Source organism: Schistocerca serialis, chromosome 2 (assembly GCF_023864345.2).
Source record: "Schistocerca serialis cubense isolate TAMUIC-IGC-003099 chromosome 2, iqSchSeri2.2, whole genome shotgun sequence".
In the NCBI taxonomy this organism is placed as follows: domain Eukaryota; kingdom Metazoa; phylum Arthropoda; class Insecta; order Orthoptera; family Acrididae; genus Schistocerca; species Schistocerca serialis.
The window spans coordinates 392214580-392234878 of record NC_064639.1 but is presented as its reverse complement, the minus strand read 5'-3'; the positions used below and the strand labels follow the sequence as shown (position 1 = coordinate 392234878).

Below are 20299 nucleotides of genomic sequence, written 5' to 3'. Positions count from 1 at the left end.
GAAATTTTATGATTTTTTTCACTTACTTTTGGGTGCATTTGTTGCTATAGGTACACTTTTCTTCATAAGTAAGTGAGGTTGTTCTATGAATTTTGCACAGCATACAAACCATACTTACAGGTGTCTGAAACTCTAGAATCTATTTAATTTTTGAACAAATGAATGAGCTGTTACGTTTTAGAAAAAAATCAAATTTTATGGTTAATAATCTTAACTTTTACCACAGTTTTTAATAGATTTGGAAAATTCTAGAGTTTCATACAGTAAAATGTCCTGTGTTGCCTCTCCTGCTCAAAGTCGACCCGTTTGATGATCTACTCCCTTTAAAGGTTACTGATCTCTAACGCATTAAAACCACTGTTCATGTGCTGCTTACAGTCTGGCAATCTACCAGTTGCTGGCCACAATTGATGAACCTTGGCTCTGAGATAAGGCAGCTTGGAATGACATACTCGAATCTCAATGGGACAGTATACACTGCATGGTTAGACCCATTGTTGATGGCAGCTTTGTTAGTGAAATTTGCACCTCGAAATATAGTCATGTATTCTCTTTACCCCAGTTATACGCACAATAAGCAAACTTTTTTTATTTGCTACCCTTCCTGGTGTTGCAGTTTCAGCCGCCAACATGTGTATTTTACTTCTCGAACTGATGGTGTTTTACAGCCGTTTCTTGCGCATCCCCTCAGTCGAGACAAAGTGCGGCGTCGGGCGGCAGATGCTGCCGGAGCTGCGCGGCGGTGTCCAGGGTGGGCGGCAGGGTTTCGCACGCGGACACGCGCAGGTAGGCGAGGCGCGGCGCGGCGCGGCACGCGGCCTGCAGCGGTTGCAGGCGCAGCTCAGGCGCGCGGCACGCGCTCAGCACGCGCAGCTGCGGCCAGCCGCCGGCGCGGCGCAGCAGCCGCGACAGCCGTTCGACTGGCAGCCGCGGCGACTCCAGGAACACGCCCTCCACGCGGCTCTGCGAACCACCGTCGCCCGCGGCGCTGTCCGGACCTGCAGCACAGCACATACAAAAACGCGTGTGCATTGTAAAGTATGGTGGTCTGTTCACAAACAGGAATAATTAACGCCACAATGGAACGAAAGCCGTAAAATACATTACTGGTCATTAAAACTGCTACACCAAGAAAAAATGCAGATGATAACCAGTATTCATTGGACAAATATATTATACTAGAACTGACATGTGATTACATTCTCACACAATTCGGGTGCACATATCCTGAGAAATCGCTACCCAGAACAACCACTTTTGGCAGTAATAACGGCCTTGCTATGCCTGGGCATTGCGTCAAACAGAGCTTGGATGGTGTGTACAGGAACAGCTGCCCGTGCAGCTTCAGCACGATACCACAGTTCATCAAGAGTAGTGACTGGCGTGTTGTGATGAGCCAGTTGCTCGGCCAGCATTGACCAGGCGTTTTCAATTGGTGAAAGATCTGGAGAATGTGCTGGCCAGGGCAGCAGTCAAACATTTTCTGCATCGAGAAAGGCCCATACAGAACCTGAAACATGCGGTAGTGCATTATCCTGCTGAAATGTAGGGTTTTGCAAGGAGCGAATGAAGGGTAGAGCCACAGGTCGCAACACATCTGAAACGTAACGTCCACTGTTCAATGTGCCATCAATGCAAACAAGAGGTGACCAAGACGTGTAACCAATGGCACCCATACCATCACGCTGGGTGATACGCCACTATGGCAATGACGGATACACGCTTCCAATGTGCATTCACGGATGCGACCATCATGATGCTGTAAACAGAAACTGGATTCATCCGAAAAAAAAATGACGTTTTGCCATTCGTCGTTGAGTACACCATCACAGGCGCTCCTGTCTGTGATGCAGCGTCAAGGGTAACCGCAGCCGTGGTCTCCGAGCTGATAGCCCATGCTGCTGCAAACGTTATCGAACTGTTCGTGCAGATGGTTGTTGTCTTGCAAATGTCTCCATCTGTTGACTCAGGGATCGAGACGCGGCTGCACGATCCGTTACAGCCATGCAGATAAGATGCCTATCAGCTCAGCTGCTAGTGATACGAGGCCGTTGGGATCCAGCACGGCGTTCCGTATTACCCTCCTGAACCCACCGTTTCCATATTCTGCTAACAGTCATTGGGTCTCGACCAACGCGAGCAGAAATGTCTCGATACGATAAACTGCAATCGCTATAGGCTACAATCCGACCTTTATCAAAGCCGGAAACGTGATATTACGCATTTCTCCTCCTTACACGAGGCATCACAACAACGTATCACCAGGCAACGCCAGTCAACTACTGCTTGGGTATGATAAATCGGTTGGAAACTTTCCTTATGTCAGCACGTTGTAGGTTTCGCCACCGGTGCCAACCTTGTGGGACTGCTCTGAAAAGCTAATCATTTGCGTATCACAGCATTTTCTTCCTGTTGCTTAAATTTCGAGTCTGTAGCACGTCATCTTCATGATGTATCAATTTTAATGTCCAGTAGCGTAATTTATCAACAAATGCTCGGGGAAATATACTCTTAAGAGAAAAAAAAGCGCACCACACTGGAATAATCTGAATGAGATGGAAATTGGTAGATGTGATGTGCTTGTACAAACAAGTTATTACAATTTCATCAAAGTAAAACGTTGGTATCCACCTCTGGACTTTAGGGCAATCAGTTACTTCGCTTTGCATCGATCGATAGAGTAGTTGGGCATCTTCTTCTCATCGCTGTCTGGGGCTTCTCCAGACACGTCTTCAGCATGAAAGCTCATTGGCGGGAGTAGAAATGTCTTCAGAGATGAGTCCATCTTCGAAATAAGCGTCGATGACCAGCGAATACGTGTGTGGAAGCTCCCCAGCCACCGATGGGATACAAACCTGACTGTCGTCTGCCATACAGCCTGACATCCAGGAGTATTGGTCAGGGTGCCATTTCTTTTCATAGGATGACCCCTTTGTTTGTCATCCACGGCACCCTTACCGTATAGTGGGATGACAGCAATACTGTGCCCCGCTCTGTTGCCCTTCATCGCAAGAAGTTTCTGCAGCTTGTCTTCGTGCTTGCCAAATCCCACCTGGGCCAGCAAGGCCGCTAGACCTCTCCTCAAATGAGAACGTTTGGAGCACTATGGGCAGGGCCTTCCACCTGTCTCAGGATTCTGACGATTTAACGCGCCAATTGGATAGAATCCAATTATCCCTCAGGAGAATAATCAACTACTCTGTCAACTCGAAGCTGAATATCTGCTTGTATAAGAGCTAGAGGTGAACAAACACGTTATTGGTTTGCTCAATTTGTGAAGCTCTTTCTCTTGTGTAAACCATCCTAGTTTCTGAAATTGTAATCATCGATTTGTCTGTACATGTACATCACATCTTCCGATTTCCGTCCCAATGGGCTAATTCCTTGGTAGTGCGTCGTTCTTTTTTTTTTTGTCTGTGTATATAATATTATCGTACCATGGATACATACACAGCATTAATAATAATTTTTGCTTATTTGTTGAGATTACTTTTCTTCTCCATGACAATATTATGCTTCACTACCTGTTATATACTGACATCTTCATGTTTGAACAGCACTTACACATTACGTCTGCAATTATTCCTTGTACATCTCCTAATCTCAAACTATCCCTACGATATTTGTCCTGTACTACTCCCTATACCTCTGCGGAATTGACCAATTCTGGTTGATACTCTTGTAAGTTTCCAGTAATCTATGTCTTTCCAAATATTTGCTTTCCATCTCACTGGTGATATAAGCAGAGGCCCTGATCATTATTAGACCCCTTAGTACGCAATAAAATCCTACCTAGGACAGAAAAAGTCTGATAATTTTGCATCTTTCCCAATCTCACTAACGCCAGTGAGAAATAGTTTCTTTCAGATAGTTTGTATCAGTTGTCATCAGTGATTGTAAACATGTACCTCTACTCATCTAATAAACCATCATCACTGAAAGATAATGTCCTGCAAATAGTGCTTGTTGAACACAGTTCGAGCTGTGATACAGGAATGAGACCGAACAATTGGAAACCTCATGCTCCGCAACAATTCTCGTTGTTTATTCCCTCACTCCCTATTAGCTGGTCTGTCTAAACTGTTACACAGCTGCAGAATGGCTACAATTATTGCATCTGTGAAGAATGGCAGCCTTCACTTTTTAGAAATTATGCTAGCAGAGACACGGGCCATTGGCTAACTGATAATAGTTGTCCGAGGAGGGGAGTTATAGAAGCTTTTCCACAAAATTTTGGTTGGAAAGAATCTAACAGAGTCTTGGCGTTACCAAAGAGAGTTTCATATAAACTTCCGAGAGAGCAGGGAGGAGACAGCCGTGCCGAGGGCACTCTGTTTAGAAGGTCTGGTGAGGTACGTCTGTTTCAATATCTCTGAGAGAGAGACACGGTGTTCCACCGTTAATCTCTCAACGGCCGGTCACATCTATCTTGTTTTCAGATTACACCACGGTGAGAATCAGCAGCACAGGACACCGGGTATGAGAGTTAACAGATGTTGGGTTGGCGCAATTTGGACTGTGCTAGATTCCGGAATCTTGTTGCTTTTGGTTAGATATCCATGGCTCATTAAGGTCTCAGCTATGGTAACTGCATGTGGCGTCCCAGGCCTTGTGGCAACTTCGAAGCAATCACTGTTGAGACACCACACTCGTTTCTCTTAAAGGTGATGTGTAAGCTGATGATTATTCCTTTCTTCTTCTTTCCTGTAGTATTTGGCAGGTGAGGCATGTATTACCTTAAATTGCCCTTTACATACAGCATAAAGATATTTCTTTCACCGCCGCGTGGGACTAGCCAAGCGGTCCATGGCGCTGAAGTCATGGACTGCACGGCTGGTCCCGGCGGAGGTTCGAGTCCTCCCTCGGGCTTGGGTGTGTGTGTTTGTCCTTAGGATAATTTAGGTTAAGTAGTGTGTAAGCTTAGGGACTGATGACCTTAGCAGTTAAGTACCATAAGATTTCACACACACCCACACACATTAATTCTTTCACTTGCTATGTATGTTATTCCTTTCATGTTGTGTATTTATCAATGTAGTGTAATAAATAGGGGTAAAAGTGGGCCAACACTTTATTTAAGTAGATAGATGAACCGCCTTTGAAAGTATTCATTAATACTTTTTGGAAGAACTAACAACCCAGACTCGTTTCTCAGGGCCACCCTTACCATTAGGTTACACCGTTCTGTGACGGTTTTGATTTCTTCATCTGAGTTCGAGGGCAACGATCTGTTGCTCAGTAGGTCCAGTCGATGCAGATGACTGTGGTTTCCAGAAGGCATACCAAGCTCGGTTGGCGTCTTTACACCTGATATACTATTTTTCGGAATGCTCCTTCTGACATAAGCAGTGAACTTCGGGAAGCTATTGTGCTTCTTGTTAAGAGTGCGCAATTCTTCTCAACGTCACAATTCCACCATGTGAAATGGCGTGTGAAGAATTTACTTATGTTTGATCCAATAAATTATTCTAAAATCCCATCGGGAACTAATATTGTGACTTCAACACAATGATCCAGAGTTTGGGAAGACAGTCCACTGAAAATTTCCATAATTCTGCTGATCGGTTTCTTGTCCAATTGGAAGATATTTCCTCCAGCCCCATAAGGACACAAGTTACGTTTGGAAACAGAAGTTAACGGAAAGTTCCAAAGCCTCTCCAAGGAGATATAACCACCCTTATAAGTTCTGGTTCATATGTACATGCTCACGTTGCAGAGCTTATTGATTGCGGGGTATATGGAAAAAAGTAAGAGAGTTTGCGGATACGAAACACAAAAGAAAATTCGATAGACGTATAGATCTCTATATAACCCTTCTCCTAGCTATGAATATATATAAAATATAGGGGAAGTTTAGTTTCCACAGATAATAATATCATGAAAGAAGGTTGAGACAGGCTCGTCTCAAGCATATTTTTCTGACAGTTTTACAGTATCATATACACTAGTAGTTCTGACAGTTGTTTTTGACCATCCTCAATACAGCGCCTCACCTCCACATCCAAATTCCTACCCGCCGTCACCAACTCAGATCTAACTAATTCAAACGAAGTTACAGCTCACTTTATACACAAACTACCGTCTCCAAAAATTATTTCCATCACCACAGCTAAAAAGATGCGTAAATTGTTATACATAATAGCTTTACATCAGCTTAAAGGCCGGCCGGTGTGGCCGTGCGGTTCTAAGTGCGTCAGTTTGGAACCGCGTGACCGCAACGGTCGCAGGTTCGAATCCTGCCTCGGGCATGGATGTGTGTGATGTCCTTAGGTTAGTTAGGTTTAAGTAGTTCTAAGTTCTAGGAGACTGATGACCTCAGTAGTTAAGTCCCATAGTGCTCAGAGCCATTTGAACCATTTGAACCATCAGCTTAAACTCAACTTACTTATGCTCAAAAATATTTCACTGGTTGATTCACTAGTAATATTTTTTAAAGAAATGAATCACAGATGCCATATTACTCTACAAATTTTTGCAAAATTTGATATTTTTTACAAATTAACATTGATTGCGAAAAGGTCAATAGATATCTTAATCATCTGAATATCAGAAAATAGATGAACAGAAGTCATAGTAACACACAAATTCTGATGGAGTCGATTTGATGAAATAAATAATACAAGTTTCCGTTACTATGTGATATGAACAGAGAACTCAGTAAGACTGTAGAAGGTACACAAAAGCTCTAATGGCCATAAGAGTAATGTAAAAAGTACAATGAAATTCTAATAAAGACAACAATAATAATAATGTTTGCTATAATATCCAGATCGATTCGTGTGATTAGTCGTTGTCTTATACCTGGCCAGCTGATGGCAATTTCGCTACATTTAGACTGAAATTGCCTTGTTCGAATATCTGCATTTTGAAACTCGAATTAGGAATCTGAGTTCGTCCCGAGTTCGAAAATCGCATTCTACTTGCATTTCGCTAGGAAGTGCCACAACACGCCGAAGACCTTCTCCACTAAGGTTTTGGCTAGAAATCTGTAAAGAAATTGATCACTTTCATGGACTTTAATAACATATTGTTGAAAGAGTCTTTTAACTTCGTGGCCATATTCCAAGTCAGTAACCTGTTCTTGGAACGTCCGATGGAATTCTCTGGCGTCTACTGAAAACGGAATGAGTATGGTCGTTGATATTACTGAGATACGCATATTATATCTTTATGTCTTATTGAGGTGCGAGCAAAGGCTAAGTTTTAGCTGATCAAGTAACCTAGGAAGGTCTATCAAGAACATAAAAGTTTAGAACAGGATCATGCAATGTCTCAAACAAATTTTGAGCAACGGCATGCACACTTCCGTTTCGGTGGTCACAATTCCTCCATTACATTGCCACAGTAAGACCACGTTTCATTGGCTATATCTATCTATTTACAGGTTTGCCATACAGATTTTATGTTCTTCAAGACATGTTAAACCTTTCCTGTCATATCAAAGGCGGTCGAGTTAGTTATTCTAGAGACTGTATCTTTAGTCAAAGAAACAAATTTAATCATAGCACATGACTCAGCTCCCGGCATTGCACTCACCACTCTTTTAAAAATGAGCAGTACAAATGTGTGCCCAATGGCAAATGATTTCCTGCATTTCACTATTAATGAGACATAGTAGAAAACAAAGACAATTTTCAGACCTGGATTTTAAGGCTTGGGAAAATGTAAGGGAGTTACCATAATTGGCAGGATGCAACTTTTCGAAGTGATCTCTTTACTCTGCAAGGCTTCATACTTTCAGGTGAAAATATTCTAACAAATTAGGTATAATGGCAATTGCCAATTTTTGGCCGAGAGAATGCATCTATTTTTCCAATTACTATTCGAATATTGACGGTGTGGATAACGGTTGTGTCTCCTCCTTTCCTAGAGTTTGTCCCGTCGTATGGGGGCGCTATTTTCATGATTTGGCGCTTTCTACTTTATTTTAACTTTGTGGCTGGGTGTTCTTCCTGCCGTAACAGTCATTAGGAAGAGACGACATGTGCATCATCCTGTGTGTCATCGTACTGTAACTATGCCTAAACACCAGACCCACTTTCGCCTATGTGTATGCTCCCTCATCCCATGGTGGTCCACCGAATATTCGTACGAAGTACACAAGCAGTAGTCTCAACAACGATGCTTCAGTGCTTCTAAATTGGTGGTCCATGCCGAATCACTTTGGGGAATTTCCTTGTCAGATCTTTCGCTGAGCGGTTAAAAGAGGCTATATTAAAGTCAGTAAGACACTAGCAGCTGTGTAAAATCTTCGGTTATTCAGGTCATTGAGTACACTGCCAGTGATGATTAGAAGCTCATGTCCTGTTAGCTTGGCACGCAGTCTACATGCATAGAAGTTCCGGCGTGTCGCGCAGTAGCGCAGTAAAGGCTGGCATGGGTGGCACTACGAAAAGCGCACCTGCTGCCGTCTTCACTGCAAAAGCTACCTGTCACGGCGATGCAGCTAGTCTTCCGCATGGCTTTGCAAACGCGGTGCTGGGGCAATGGCGAATTGGGTCAGCATGAGCGGCACGGGACACTGTATCTCAATGTACGCGTGACGACCAAGGAACGGTGAAAGGCTGTGCAGTGGAAGCTGCATGAATGTAAAATCACGCAGTATCGAGCCGAATGGCTCGACCGAATGAAGCATGTGCTGTACCTGTAAAGGTACGCGTAAACTGTGCCTTCTTAAGTGTTTTCCTCCTGTTGGCGGTGGTGTCACGTCGCAGTAGATACCTCAGCGCTGATACAGTGCAATACATGTCCGCTCGCTACAACACAGTTGTCACAGCGATTGTTATGTCGTCATCTCTGGACAAATTCCTGTAATAAACAATGAAAGTAACTTTACATCAGCTTTGCTGTGGTTTTCGTCACTGTGCACTGCACGCAAAAGTTGATGTCTCAGACTGTAGCTAGAGCTACACAGCTATGGAGTGACAGAAACAAATCAGTCACCATCTTTAAACAAATGCTGTATATGCATTTGTTACTCGTATTAAGAGGATATAAACATACAATTACACTTATCATAACTTACGCACAAAATCCTAAACAAAACCCTGTGCCCCAGATTATAAGTTCGTTCCAAGGGCGCTGGCAGGCAGGGCTTCGTTCAGGCAGTAAACACTCTTAATGTCCGCAGCTCGTGGTCGTGCGGTGGCGTTCTCGCCCGGGTTCCCGGGTTCGATTCCCGGCGGGGTCAGGGATTTTCTCTGCTTCGTGATGACTGGGTGTTGTGTGCTGTCCTTAGGTTAGTTTGGTTTAAGTAGTTCTACGTTCTAGGGGACTGATGACCATAGCTGTTAAGTCCCATAGTGTTCAGAGCCACTTGAACCATTTGAACCACTTTTAAAGTATACATCGCAAACCACGGTAGACAACTCGGAGGCAATTCAAAATCAACTCGGACGCATCGCGACGCCGATTCGAAAGCAGCTCGCTGTCGCAGGGTCGTTCAGCTCACTAAATACCCCACGAGCAGGATACACGTCATGCCCTAGCGTAGAAAAGTAGTGTGGCTACGTTGTATATTACGATTACGCTGTTTACTTCTACCGAGTAGGCAGCTCTGCAGGAAGGGGCAGTGTCCGTAAGGTTCAGCAGGCTTCAACATTAACTCTTTAAAAAAATGAATTAGAAAGCGTTTTCGTAGCTGAATGCCCCTTTTTAAGTCTCTGGTCTCATTTTTACAATAAGGTTATCAAAATGTATTTTAGTCAGTATTTGGTATCTTAATGATATCTGTTACCACACCGGTATGTAGGAAAGTAAATTAATTTACATTTGTGGCAACTAGTAAATAAAACAATATTCAACAAAATAAGCATACAATGCCTGCCCCGACTCCTCTATAGCTAATGGCCACTACTGCCCCTCCCAACGCCTCAAACTCACCAGTGGGCGATATCACCCGCGTTGTTCGAGGTAGTGGTTCTTCACTGCTCTAGAGTACAAAGTAAGAAGGCCGTTACCGAACGCGGCGTCCCAGAAGCAAGGCGGCAGCGCATGGTCCCAGCTGAAGTCATCGCCGTCCGCGAAGAAGAGCGTGCGCAGGCGCGGCAGCATCCACCGTGGCCGCGTCAGACAGCCGTGCTGTGCGCACGCGTGCGGAAAGGCCGTGCCGCAACCGCTCAGGAGCAGCCGCTCCAGCCGCGGGCAGCGCGCCGTGATCTCGTGCGTGTCTACGTTCTCCATCACCTGCCGCAGCCACCGCCCACACTCAGGACGACACTTAACACAACCAGCAAACTTGTATGTACGTCCACAGGGTCACTGTCTCTGAGATCTGTGAAACAAAATGCTCCACATTTATGGATATATATGATTATCGATACTAGGGAATCGAATCTTACCGATCTCTGGACCCTGTATCACAAGTGGTATGCGGATGCCCTTGGCTAGTGAGTGGGGTTAGTATTTGGCGCCTGTAGAAAGGGCTTTAGCCAGATAGTCTGCTGGTTTGGCTCAGGCAGTGAACAAGTACAAATAGGAACGCTGAAATGGAGCAAATAGGGGCAAGGAGTAAGGAATGCTATACTTTTTTCTTTAAGGCGATCGAGTGAAATCATACGTGACAACGGCTGAAACAAATGAAAATCAGATAAACGTTAGATTGACAAAGGAAATTTTCACTAACTCAAGATATAATAAACTCAGTAATAATGACAAACTGTTTAATCTCCAGAACTCTTTTTGATAGTATGTTCATCGAATTAGTTATGTTGAAGGGTGGCAGTAGAGGTTGAGGGAAAACGTAACCCACAGTCACATAGTTGTGGCAAAGTGGAACGTATGGCTTTTGAGTCATTTTCTTGCAGTGCTGTCTATAAATAGTCCAATTCCGAATCAATATGAATAGGACGACAACCAACAATTTGAAAAACTTTGAAACAGAAGGAATACAAACACAAGACATAAAAGTTCCGACATCCCTATCAGTAACTGTTCACCTGATGTGTAGGGTCATTAGCCATCATCCTCGCGTGACAAGCCACACCCGCTCCTACCGCACCTTAAATCAACCTCTGAATTGTACTAAGAATGTTACCCACCAGTTGTCAGATGTGTGACATATTTATTTTGTAGTACATGGATCACACATTTGGAAACAGGCCCGTAACATTCTCAGTACTGACTCATGAGACGGTAGTACGATGACGTCACAAGAGATAACCAGAGAGTAGTACTAAAAAGAGGAGTTAGTTACCTGAAATTTTTAAAAATGGCTTCAAAATCAAAGATATCAGAGATATTCAGCATTTCTGAAAAAATGCTCAGGTTTAATTAGGAAGAATGGTCTCAAATTCCGAGAATTTACGGAAAATAGCGTCAACTTTAAAATATTTGGCTCTGAACTGACTACACAGAAAAACGGCACACACACACTCCTTGCACTTGTTAAAAAAAGTTGCCAAATATCTTTTCATTCCTCCCTACAAAAACTGTTCATGTCAAAAACTGGACTGTCTCGTCAGTAACTTCTATCTCACACCTTTAAATTTCATTGTAAACTACAGTATATAGCATTTAATATGAGAAAAATATACAAAATACTCGCTGTAAATAGTTAAAACCCCGCCTACATAATGCAATTAAAAATTAAGAATATGTAATTGCCGAACATTAATTCAGTTTTAAATATTTTTCTGCAAAGCTCCAAAATGCAAAATAAAACTTTCTTCTTTCTACTCCCGTCGCTTGTCACCACCATCAGACGGCAGCATTTGTAGTTCAGTGATTGTAACATACATCGTGTAAGACATAATGGACCCCCAACTTAATTAGCTTTCATATTGGCAAGTGACAAAACGTTCTCTCTAAGTCTAAGATATCTGCTAAAATTCGCCAGCACAAAAATGCAAAGTTTACGTCTTCGCAGTGTTATTTAAAGACACACACACATGTTGTTTATATCATGGAATTAAAGATTAAGCTGCATTAGTGAACATTCGAAGAGGGGTCTGTGCACCAGACTTGGTGTAGGCGCAATAGAGACTCAAATACACTACTTTCCACAAATAAATTGTTTTGTAACACTTGTCAACTGTGATAATGTTAATTGTTTGCAATGTCAGCAAAGACACGTCAGGATTACAAAAAATGCAATGATAACGTCTTTATTTTTTTTATTTATTTTTTTTTACAGCCCTTTTTCTGAAGTCGCAGTTGTACGAAGTACACAAAATGGCAAAATGGAAGTGGGTATACAGAACATGAAAAGCGAAATGTATTTTGTGTGAGTGAAAGTACTGTGTGCAAAAGCCTAACACACATATAACGAAGAACGTCAGGAATGACGTAAGAAACAGAAACTTTACCACTGAAGATGATTTAAAATAAAGAAAAATATTTTTGGTCTTAAAAAGACTTTTATTAGAGTCACAAAAAAGCTATTAATGTATATAACTTGAAAAAAAGTGAAATGTTTCCGACAAATGTCATAATAATATTTTTCATACATGTATCCATCAAGCGTACGTGTAAAACATGACAGTGAACCCTAAGGTAAATGGCGCAGTGATATTTCCAGCCTAAATAGTCACAGTTAACATAGTATTATTAACATTATTAATTAGATGTCAATTAAATATTAATATTACGTATTAAAAGTAACCTGATTAGGCTTATCATTACAGAAGTCACATATTAGTTAAAATACTATGTTAAGCAGGAAAATACATAAACAAACGAGCAGTCTGAATCACTGCCAGCTACTAGAAGAATGTAATTAATTCCGGTTTTTAGGCCCACTCTTTGTGTGTGGCGCAATGTAAATTTAATACTTCGACATTTAAATTGTAATGTGTTGATCGTCAGTGTTACAAAGGTATCTCCACGTACGAAATACATAAACATGGTTGTTATTTCTGTCCGTGGATATGTTATTGGTGGTTCATAGAACGTATTGACGTTATCTGACGTTTTTGCAAGCTTTTCGGTATGTTTCACATTAACAAGTTTTAGGGTGATGAATATAATGCATCATACTCTGAATTAAAGTGGCGCAGCAACCTTTCAATGAAATCTTCTTGTAGAAATAGTGAACAGCCAATCAGTTGCAAAGTGGAAGGATTATTAAAACCCCTTTAACATGGTTTAAACTTTTATAAAAAAGGCTTTTTCAGAAGGAAATATTGACAGCCTAAGCAAGTTAACAGCTATTTTATTTGTCTGAATAATTCGAAAAACATGTCTGGCTACCGACTTTATTAGTATCAATAACATTTAGTACTCAGAAGGATATATATATTTTGTTTCGACTACAACAAATTTTTCAGACTAGTAAAATCGATAGCCACACCTGCTTCGAGGATTTCCAACGAAAAGTCTGTATATGTGTATATAGAAACTGCCTTTCAGACCAGGGCATGTAATTTTTTTTTAGTTTTGTACATGGCTGGAGCAGCAGCTGTAGAATGGGAGCTTCTTGTAGAAACAGTGAAGTTTAATTAAAAGCCCTTTACTACGGTTGCAAAATTTAGAGAATTTACCTGCCCAGGTCTCAAAGGCTTTTCTACATTTATGGACATGTCGTCGAAAATTCTCAAAAGAGGTATGGCCACCGATCTTAAAATTTTTTTAAACGCTGGAAACATGGTAAAGAGGTTTTAATAAAACTTCCATTTTGCAACTGATGGGCTGTTCATTATTTCTAGAACAACAACAACGCATCACGGAACATTTTAGACGAGGAAATGTTTAATTTGAGGGTGTATTATGCCTTACACCAAGAGTAGGCCTAAGAAAGTGAATTAGTTGTATCTGTGCTGTAGCTGGCTGTTATTCAGACTGCCTATTCGTTTGTGTATTTGTCTGCTTTGCGTAGTATTTTAGCTAACGTTTGAACCCTGTAGTTAGGGATCTGCTCTAGGTAGTTTTACTGCCGCACTCCTTTAGGCCTATTTGAAATGTCAACTGTCTGCTTAGAATGTTATTTGTAATTATTTAAACATGGAAAAATAACTTTTACTTTAGAGTTCGCAATCATGTCTTAGGCATCTGTCTGATGCATATCTGGGTGGAGAGTAGGATTATGACTTTTGACTGAGACAGTGCGTTTTTTGTATCGCTGACTTATTTCTGCAGAGATTTTAAAAGTTAAGCTTGATTACGACACTTGACAAGAATCATAGAACAATTTAGATGCGGTAAATAATGAACTTGTTGCGCTGTTGTGCCTTACACCATGTATGGTACATCGGTCTAAATTTGAATGTTCCACTAGCACAGCTTATCTTCCGTAAGGTCGTTGTATTAAACATGGTGTGTGTGCGTGTGTGTGTGTGTGTGTGTGTGTGTGTGTGTGTTCTACTACCGCTCTGTCAATGCAACCTTTTACTTAGTAATACTAGTGTGCTAGCTACCACTCATTTTAATGAACTATAGCAGTAAAAACAATAGCAGGAAACGAGTTTTCTGCTACTATGGACTGCATTAATAGTAACATTCAGTTGTAACATACCAACATACACTTTGCTAACAAAGACTACTTGAGTCACATACTGGACTGTATTGTTAGTATATTACATCTCCCATTTGCCAATTGTATTCGCAAGTATAAGACATGTGCTATGGAATACCTGAACTAGTATAAAATGCACTTTCCATAAATAGTTAAAAACAGGCTTTGCTTACATAATATAATTATGAATTACATATATGAAGTTGCTGATTATGGGTTTAATTTTAAATACTGTTCCCCAAAGTTTTAAAATGTGAAATGAAATCGACTGCTGCTATATACGTGTATTGCTTGTCGTTGTCAACAGAGGACACTGTTCATAGATCAATTATTGTGCTACACATGGCACAAGACACAACAGACCCTCAAATCGCTTATTTTCCACCCATAATTAGTTCTGTGATATTTGCCGAGTGTCACAATGTTCTTTCAAAAAGTCTTCATAAGGGCATCAACAACAGAGAAAATGTAATGTTTCCATCAATGTGTCACAATTTTACTTTCAACGCGGACACACACACACACACACACACACACACACACACACACACGCGCGCGCGCGCGCGCGCGCGCGCGCGCGCCCAATGAACGCAATGGAACACCGTAATTTGACAGTAGAAGGAATTCAGAAGAATGGAAGGAGAGATCTGAAAGGCACTTCGACAATGTAGTCAATAGAGGCTGTAGACAGGATGGGATTGAGGAAGGATAGCGAAGGAAGCAGGGCTCTGCTCTTTTTAAGAAACCATCCTGGCTAGAGTTATGAATTTTACACAGCCTTCGGTAACAGTCAGATGCGAGGATATTGATGTCCTGTATTTAAAAGAAATCTAAATAACCTCGCTTTCTCTTGGTAGTCTATCATATTGTGACTATGCCGTAAATAATTATGTACTCATTTGACTGTCCTAGACCTCGATACTCAGCAACTGCTAGGTGGTATTGTAGACTTCGGAATGGAACTCATGAAACTGTGCTCCGTAGTGTAAGTGCAGGAACTGCACTGAGGTTGTTGTTTGCACTAAACTGCGTCGTCAAAATGTAGGAACGGAACCGTGCAAGCGGCTGCGCATGTCGTCTTTCCTGCCTGTCAGTGAAGGGGTTTCCATATCTGCCAGTACCAAGCGGATATAGCGCAGTCCACGGCTGACAGCCCGCTCTTGGAAGCTGGCACCGCTACTGGCGGACGAGTATGACGTGCTGACTGACATGACGTGGAAGCTTAGGGTGATCTTGATTTGTGAGCGCCATCTATTGGATGCTGCTCGGAACTAGAGACGCCAAACCAGTGGTTGTGCTTGTGTGGTGGCGGCCTCTGCAGTACTGCTGTGTGCCTCTTGAGCCATGTACACAATAGTATCAAAGCACATCAACTATAGCAACTACTTTTCCGAACATGGTACAATTTTACGCATTTCTGGCGGAGGTTATGTATTTGTGTGTGTGTGTGTTTTTGTGTATGTATATGGAGAGAGTGAAGGGGGGAGAGAGAGAGAGAGAGAGAGAGAGAGAGAGAGAGAGAGAGAGAGACAGAGAGAGAAAGAGAGAGAGAGAGAGAGAGAGACTACACGGTTCAGAGCAAACATCTTTGAACATATCGTCATTTTGCGAAAATATCTTTTAGCATGACGCCAATTCTAGGAAAACAAGTATTTTTTCGGCAATACTGCGTATATTCGAGCCTGGCGCCATTTGCGCAATTCAAGTAGTAGACTCCTTGTCTCAGTACTAAACTGACATGGACTGAGAAACGAGGCTGGGGACTGGAGCAGGGAGTGGGTGGCGTAGAGAGGAAGTGTGGCTTGTCACGTGATTATGTTGACGATGATGATGATGATGATGATGATGATGATGATGTAGTGATATGGGTGATGCCGTCACTGACAACATTGGTGACACCACTTGTTAGACTGAATATCACTCTCAAGGTTGGCAGGCCTTACTGCTTCATACGATTGCATTCCTTCTATTAGAAAGTATTTCAATGAGTTGGTAGCCATACTACTAACACGACAACAAGAAAGAAAACAAAAGGCGAAACTGGACCTATTACAAGTTTATAAAATCGGGAAACGAGTGGGTAATTTACACGATGCGCTAATGTGTGCTAACGTTTGTTTTTGTCATCAGACCTCTGTCTGGTTTGATGGGGCTCGCCGAGAATTCCTCTGCGTGCCCCTCCCTTCATGGAATACAACCAATGCCCTCAATTGTTTACAGGATGTATTCCAATCTCTGTCTGCCTCTACAGTTTTTACTCTCTTTACGTCCCTCTAGTAACATGGAAGCTATTTCTTAATGTCTTAACGGGTGTTCTGTCATTCTGTCCCTTCTTATAGTCAATGTTTTCCGTAAATTCCCTTCCTCGCCGATACCGCCGAGACCCTCTTCATTCCATACCTTACGACTCTACTTAACTTTCAAAATTCTTTTGTCGCACTACATCTCAAATGCTTCGATTCTCTTCTGTTTTGGTTTTCCCATAATCCATGTCTACCATACAATTCTGTGCTCCAAACGTACATTCTCAGAAATTTCTTCCCGAATTTAAGGCTAATGTTTGATACAAGTGCACTTCTCTTGGCCAGGAATGGCTTTCTTGCCAATGCTAGTCTGTTTCTGATGTCTTCCTTCCTCTGTCCGTCAGGGGTTACTTTGGTGCCCAGGTAGAAGAATTTCTTAACTTCATCTACTTCGTCATCACTAATCATGATCTTAAGCTTCTGCTCTCCTCATTTCTGCTATTTATCATTACTTTCGTCTTTCTTCTATTTCCTCTCTCCATTTCTATACTTATTATACTTCCAGAGACTGTATTTCTTCTTCACATTCACTGAGAAAAGCAATGTCGTCAGGGAATTTTACCATCGATAACCTCCCACCTGAAATTTTAATTCCACTCTTAAATCTTTATTTCATCATTATTTCTTCGACGTAATGACTGAAGAGAAGGGGCGAGAAACTATTACCCTGCCTTACACTCTTTTTATTGCGAGCAATTAGTCCTTGATCTTCCACTCTGATCGTTCCCTCTTAGTTCATCTACATTTGTATATTATCCGTCTTTCAATTTAGGTTCGTCCTATTTTTCTCAGTTCGAACACGTTACACCTTTTGACATTGTCGAACGGTTTTTGCAGGTCGACGAATCCTATGAACGTCCCTTCATTTTTCTTTAGTGTTGCTTCCATTATCAATCGCAACGTCAGAATTGCCTCTCTGGTGCCTTTACCTTCCCTGAAGCCACTAATCGCCATCTAACACAATTTTCTTTTCCATTCTTCTGTATGTTATTCTTGTCAGCAAATTGGATGCATGGGCTGTTAAGCTGATCATGCGACAGATCTTGCACTTATTTGTACAGGAGCAAAGGAAAACTCAAAAGTTTACTTCACATATGTCTAAGTTACGAAAGTCAGTTCCATTTCACGACATAGTAATGCATTACATATTGTTTTGTGTCCTCTATCTAACAAGAAGTTTGATTTTTATTTTCGCGTCACATACGACTATCCCTACATATGTGTTAATTTCCCCTCCTAGTGGTTACGTTAACCACTTCCCATGCTCACTTCTGTTGAATCAGTATGAAAAATGTGTCGCGGATTCAAAGGAGATGAATGAGAAAGAGTTCCCTTACTCCTGAAAAATCATGTTGCACATAGCTGCAGTAATTAATTTATTATACGACCTGTTTCAGTCATAAACAGACCTTTTTCGGAATAAACAGACCTTTTTCGGATGTGATATAGCAGCCAGGTCCCTTTACTACTAAAACTGGGTGTGCAACCTGAAAATAATTTGAATCCCCTTAGCATACATCTGTTGGCGGTATGGGACAATCGTCAGTGCCAGATCGAAAATGGATCTGCACTCTAAGCTCTTAGTGTCCATTGCCTAACACAGATCATCACACAATTTTACATGTCTACATACGGAGTGTTACGAGTGCAGGAGAAATTATTCCCAGCAAAAACCTCAAAACTTTGTGTTAGTCTTAAATTCTGACATATCTACAGCAAAATCTGTGAGGCCTCGTTAACTTTGATTTGGAATGGAAGAAAACATAAAGTTTGAATTAGTCAACGAGAAGCGTTCAAATATAGTGCCATGAAATGGAACAGAGACAGAGATTTGGGCAGGCGTCTTGATCAAAATCCTTACAACTGGTACCCACAAACAAAGAAGATTGTTGGGAGCTGAGACCAAAACGTGAACGTTTTGGCCAAAGGTTCCCTGGACGTGTTCAGCGGTATTAAGGACAAGTAACATAGTTGTGGATGGGGCTAGTGAATGGAGTGCACAAACACACTTACATCGGTAGACTGTTCTTCAAACCATTGTAACACAGATCCAGTGCGATGGAATGGTGCAGCCTTTTTTTTACGATATAAATTATTTGCGAAGTTCTGTGGGTGAACGAAAGAGTGCTTATCGTTGGACATCAGAATGTAGTACGTCCGTAGACGGAAGACGATAGCAGAAAAGCAAATGACATTTCATCCTATGTAAACATCGCCGAATGAGACAGCCTCTATCGATTGTTTGAACGGAGTCCTGCTGGTAATCGGAATATAACGCCATGGGTGGTTATCACGAGATTCGTAGCATGTCGTCAGCCTGTACAAACGTATCCCGGAAAACTTCATTCAGCGTGACCTTTCTCGACGTCTCTAGGACACAAGTCGGACAAGGTGGCGCAATGCTGACACGTTTTGGGCGAACAACTCATCAAATTCTCGTCCGCCAATATAAATTTATGTTTCCCCGATTAATTAAATCGCTTAAGAGAAATGCCACGATGGTTTCTTAAAATGAACACAGCCCTGTTTCCTTCGCTATCCTTTCTCAATCCCATCCTGCCGGCAGGATGGGGTTGTGTGTGTGTCTGTGTGTGTGTGTGTGTGTGTGTGTATGTGTGTGTAAGTGTTTGTGGTTTAGGCTCTGAGCGCCCACGAAATGGGTCTGATCAAATATAGAAAACCGGATAAAATGAATGAAAAGTGGTCTGAGAAAAAATCGCGTTCACCCTTTCCCAGTCTCATTAATTGCCAACCGCATAGTTACATTAACTCACACAATGTAAGAAAGCGTTAAGAATGGTGAGAGGTTCGAAAACTGTTGCTTAAACCGTAAGTAAGACTAAAGGAAAACTGAAATACATTCGCAGGAGTATGTGACTGGTCGACCACTTACAAAAAACACGGATGGTCAAGCCATCCGAGAATTACATTTAAATTGTCACCCTGAAATTTGCAAAAAACCCTTAGGTCGTCTACACTCTGCTTCAAGACAGCGATGGCTGACGGGGACCCTTCATCGGTACGTAGACTTTTACGATGGCGGCAGTTTTCCGAAAATAGAAGTCTTTTGTCACAAAATCCAGCTATGTTGCAAGCAAGGTATATATTTTAACGTGTGAAATAACTATACTGTGTACGGGAATGACAGAAGAGAAATACTGTTAATAATGTGATGAGAGTCCTGTGAATTACATGCAGTACGACAAGTTGTCGTCACTCAACCACATCCTTGGACCGTTCCCTTGTTTCCAAAGATCATCACGAACTGTAAGATTGTTTGCCTGACATCCTAAGATGACTTTTGTAACTAATGCGTCCTAATAGATCGGTATCGATGAAAGATGAGGCAGGGAATACGTGAGGAGGCTATTGTCTCAAGGTAAGTAAACCCATTTAATAATCGAATACCTGTCTTCCGATACACCGTCACTTCGTGTACCTTAACGTCAGCAGTTCTCAATCAATTGTAACAAAACGCTGTAAGATGATGTGTACAGTTGAACCAATGTCATTCATAGAGGTATTTTACCGTTGTTCTGTTCAAATA

General features: G+C 41.8%; 1 protein-coding gene across 1 annotated transcript in view; it reads right to left on the bottom strand.

Annotated features, from left to right (window-relative positions):
- Positions 1–687: 687 nt before the first annotated feature.
- Positions 688–20299, bottom strand: part of LOC126456014 (uncharacterized) — a 259144-nt gene continuing 239532 nt past the window's right edge. The window contains exons 7-9 of the mRNA XM_050091770.1: positions 9965–10185; positions 5896–5898; positions 688–988 (exon numbers count right to left, since the gene is read on the bottom strand). Of these exons, the coding sequence (XP_049947727.1) occupies positions 688–988; positions 5896–5898; positions 9965–10185 (525 nt within the window). The remainder of the gene's footprint in view (positions 989–5895; positions 5899–9964; positions 10186–20299) is intronic.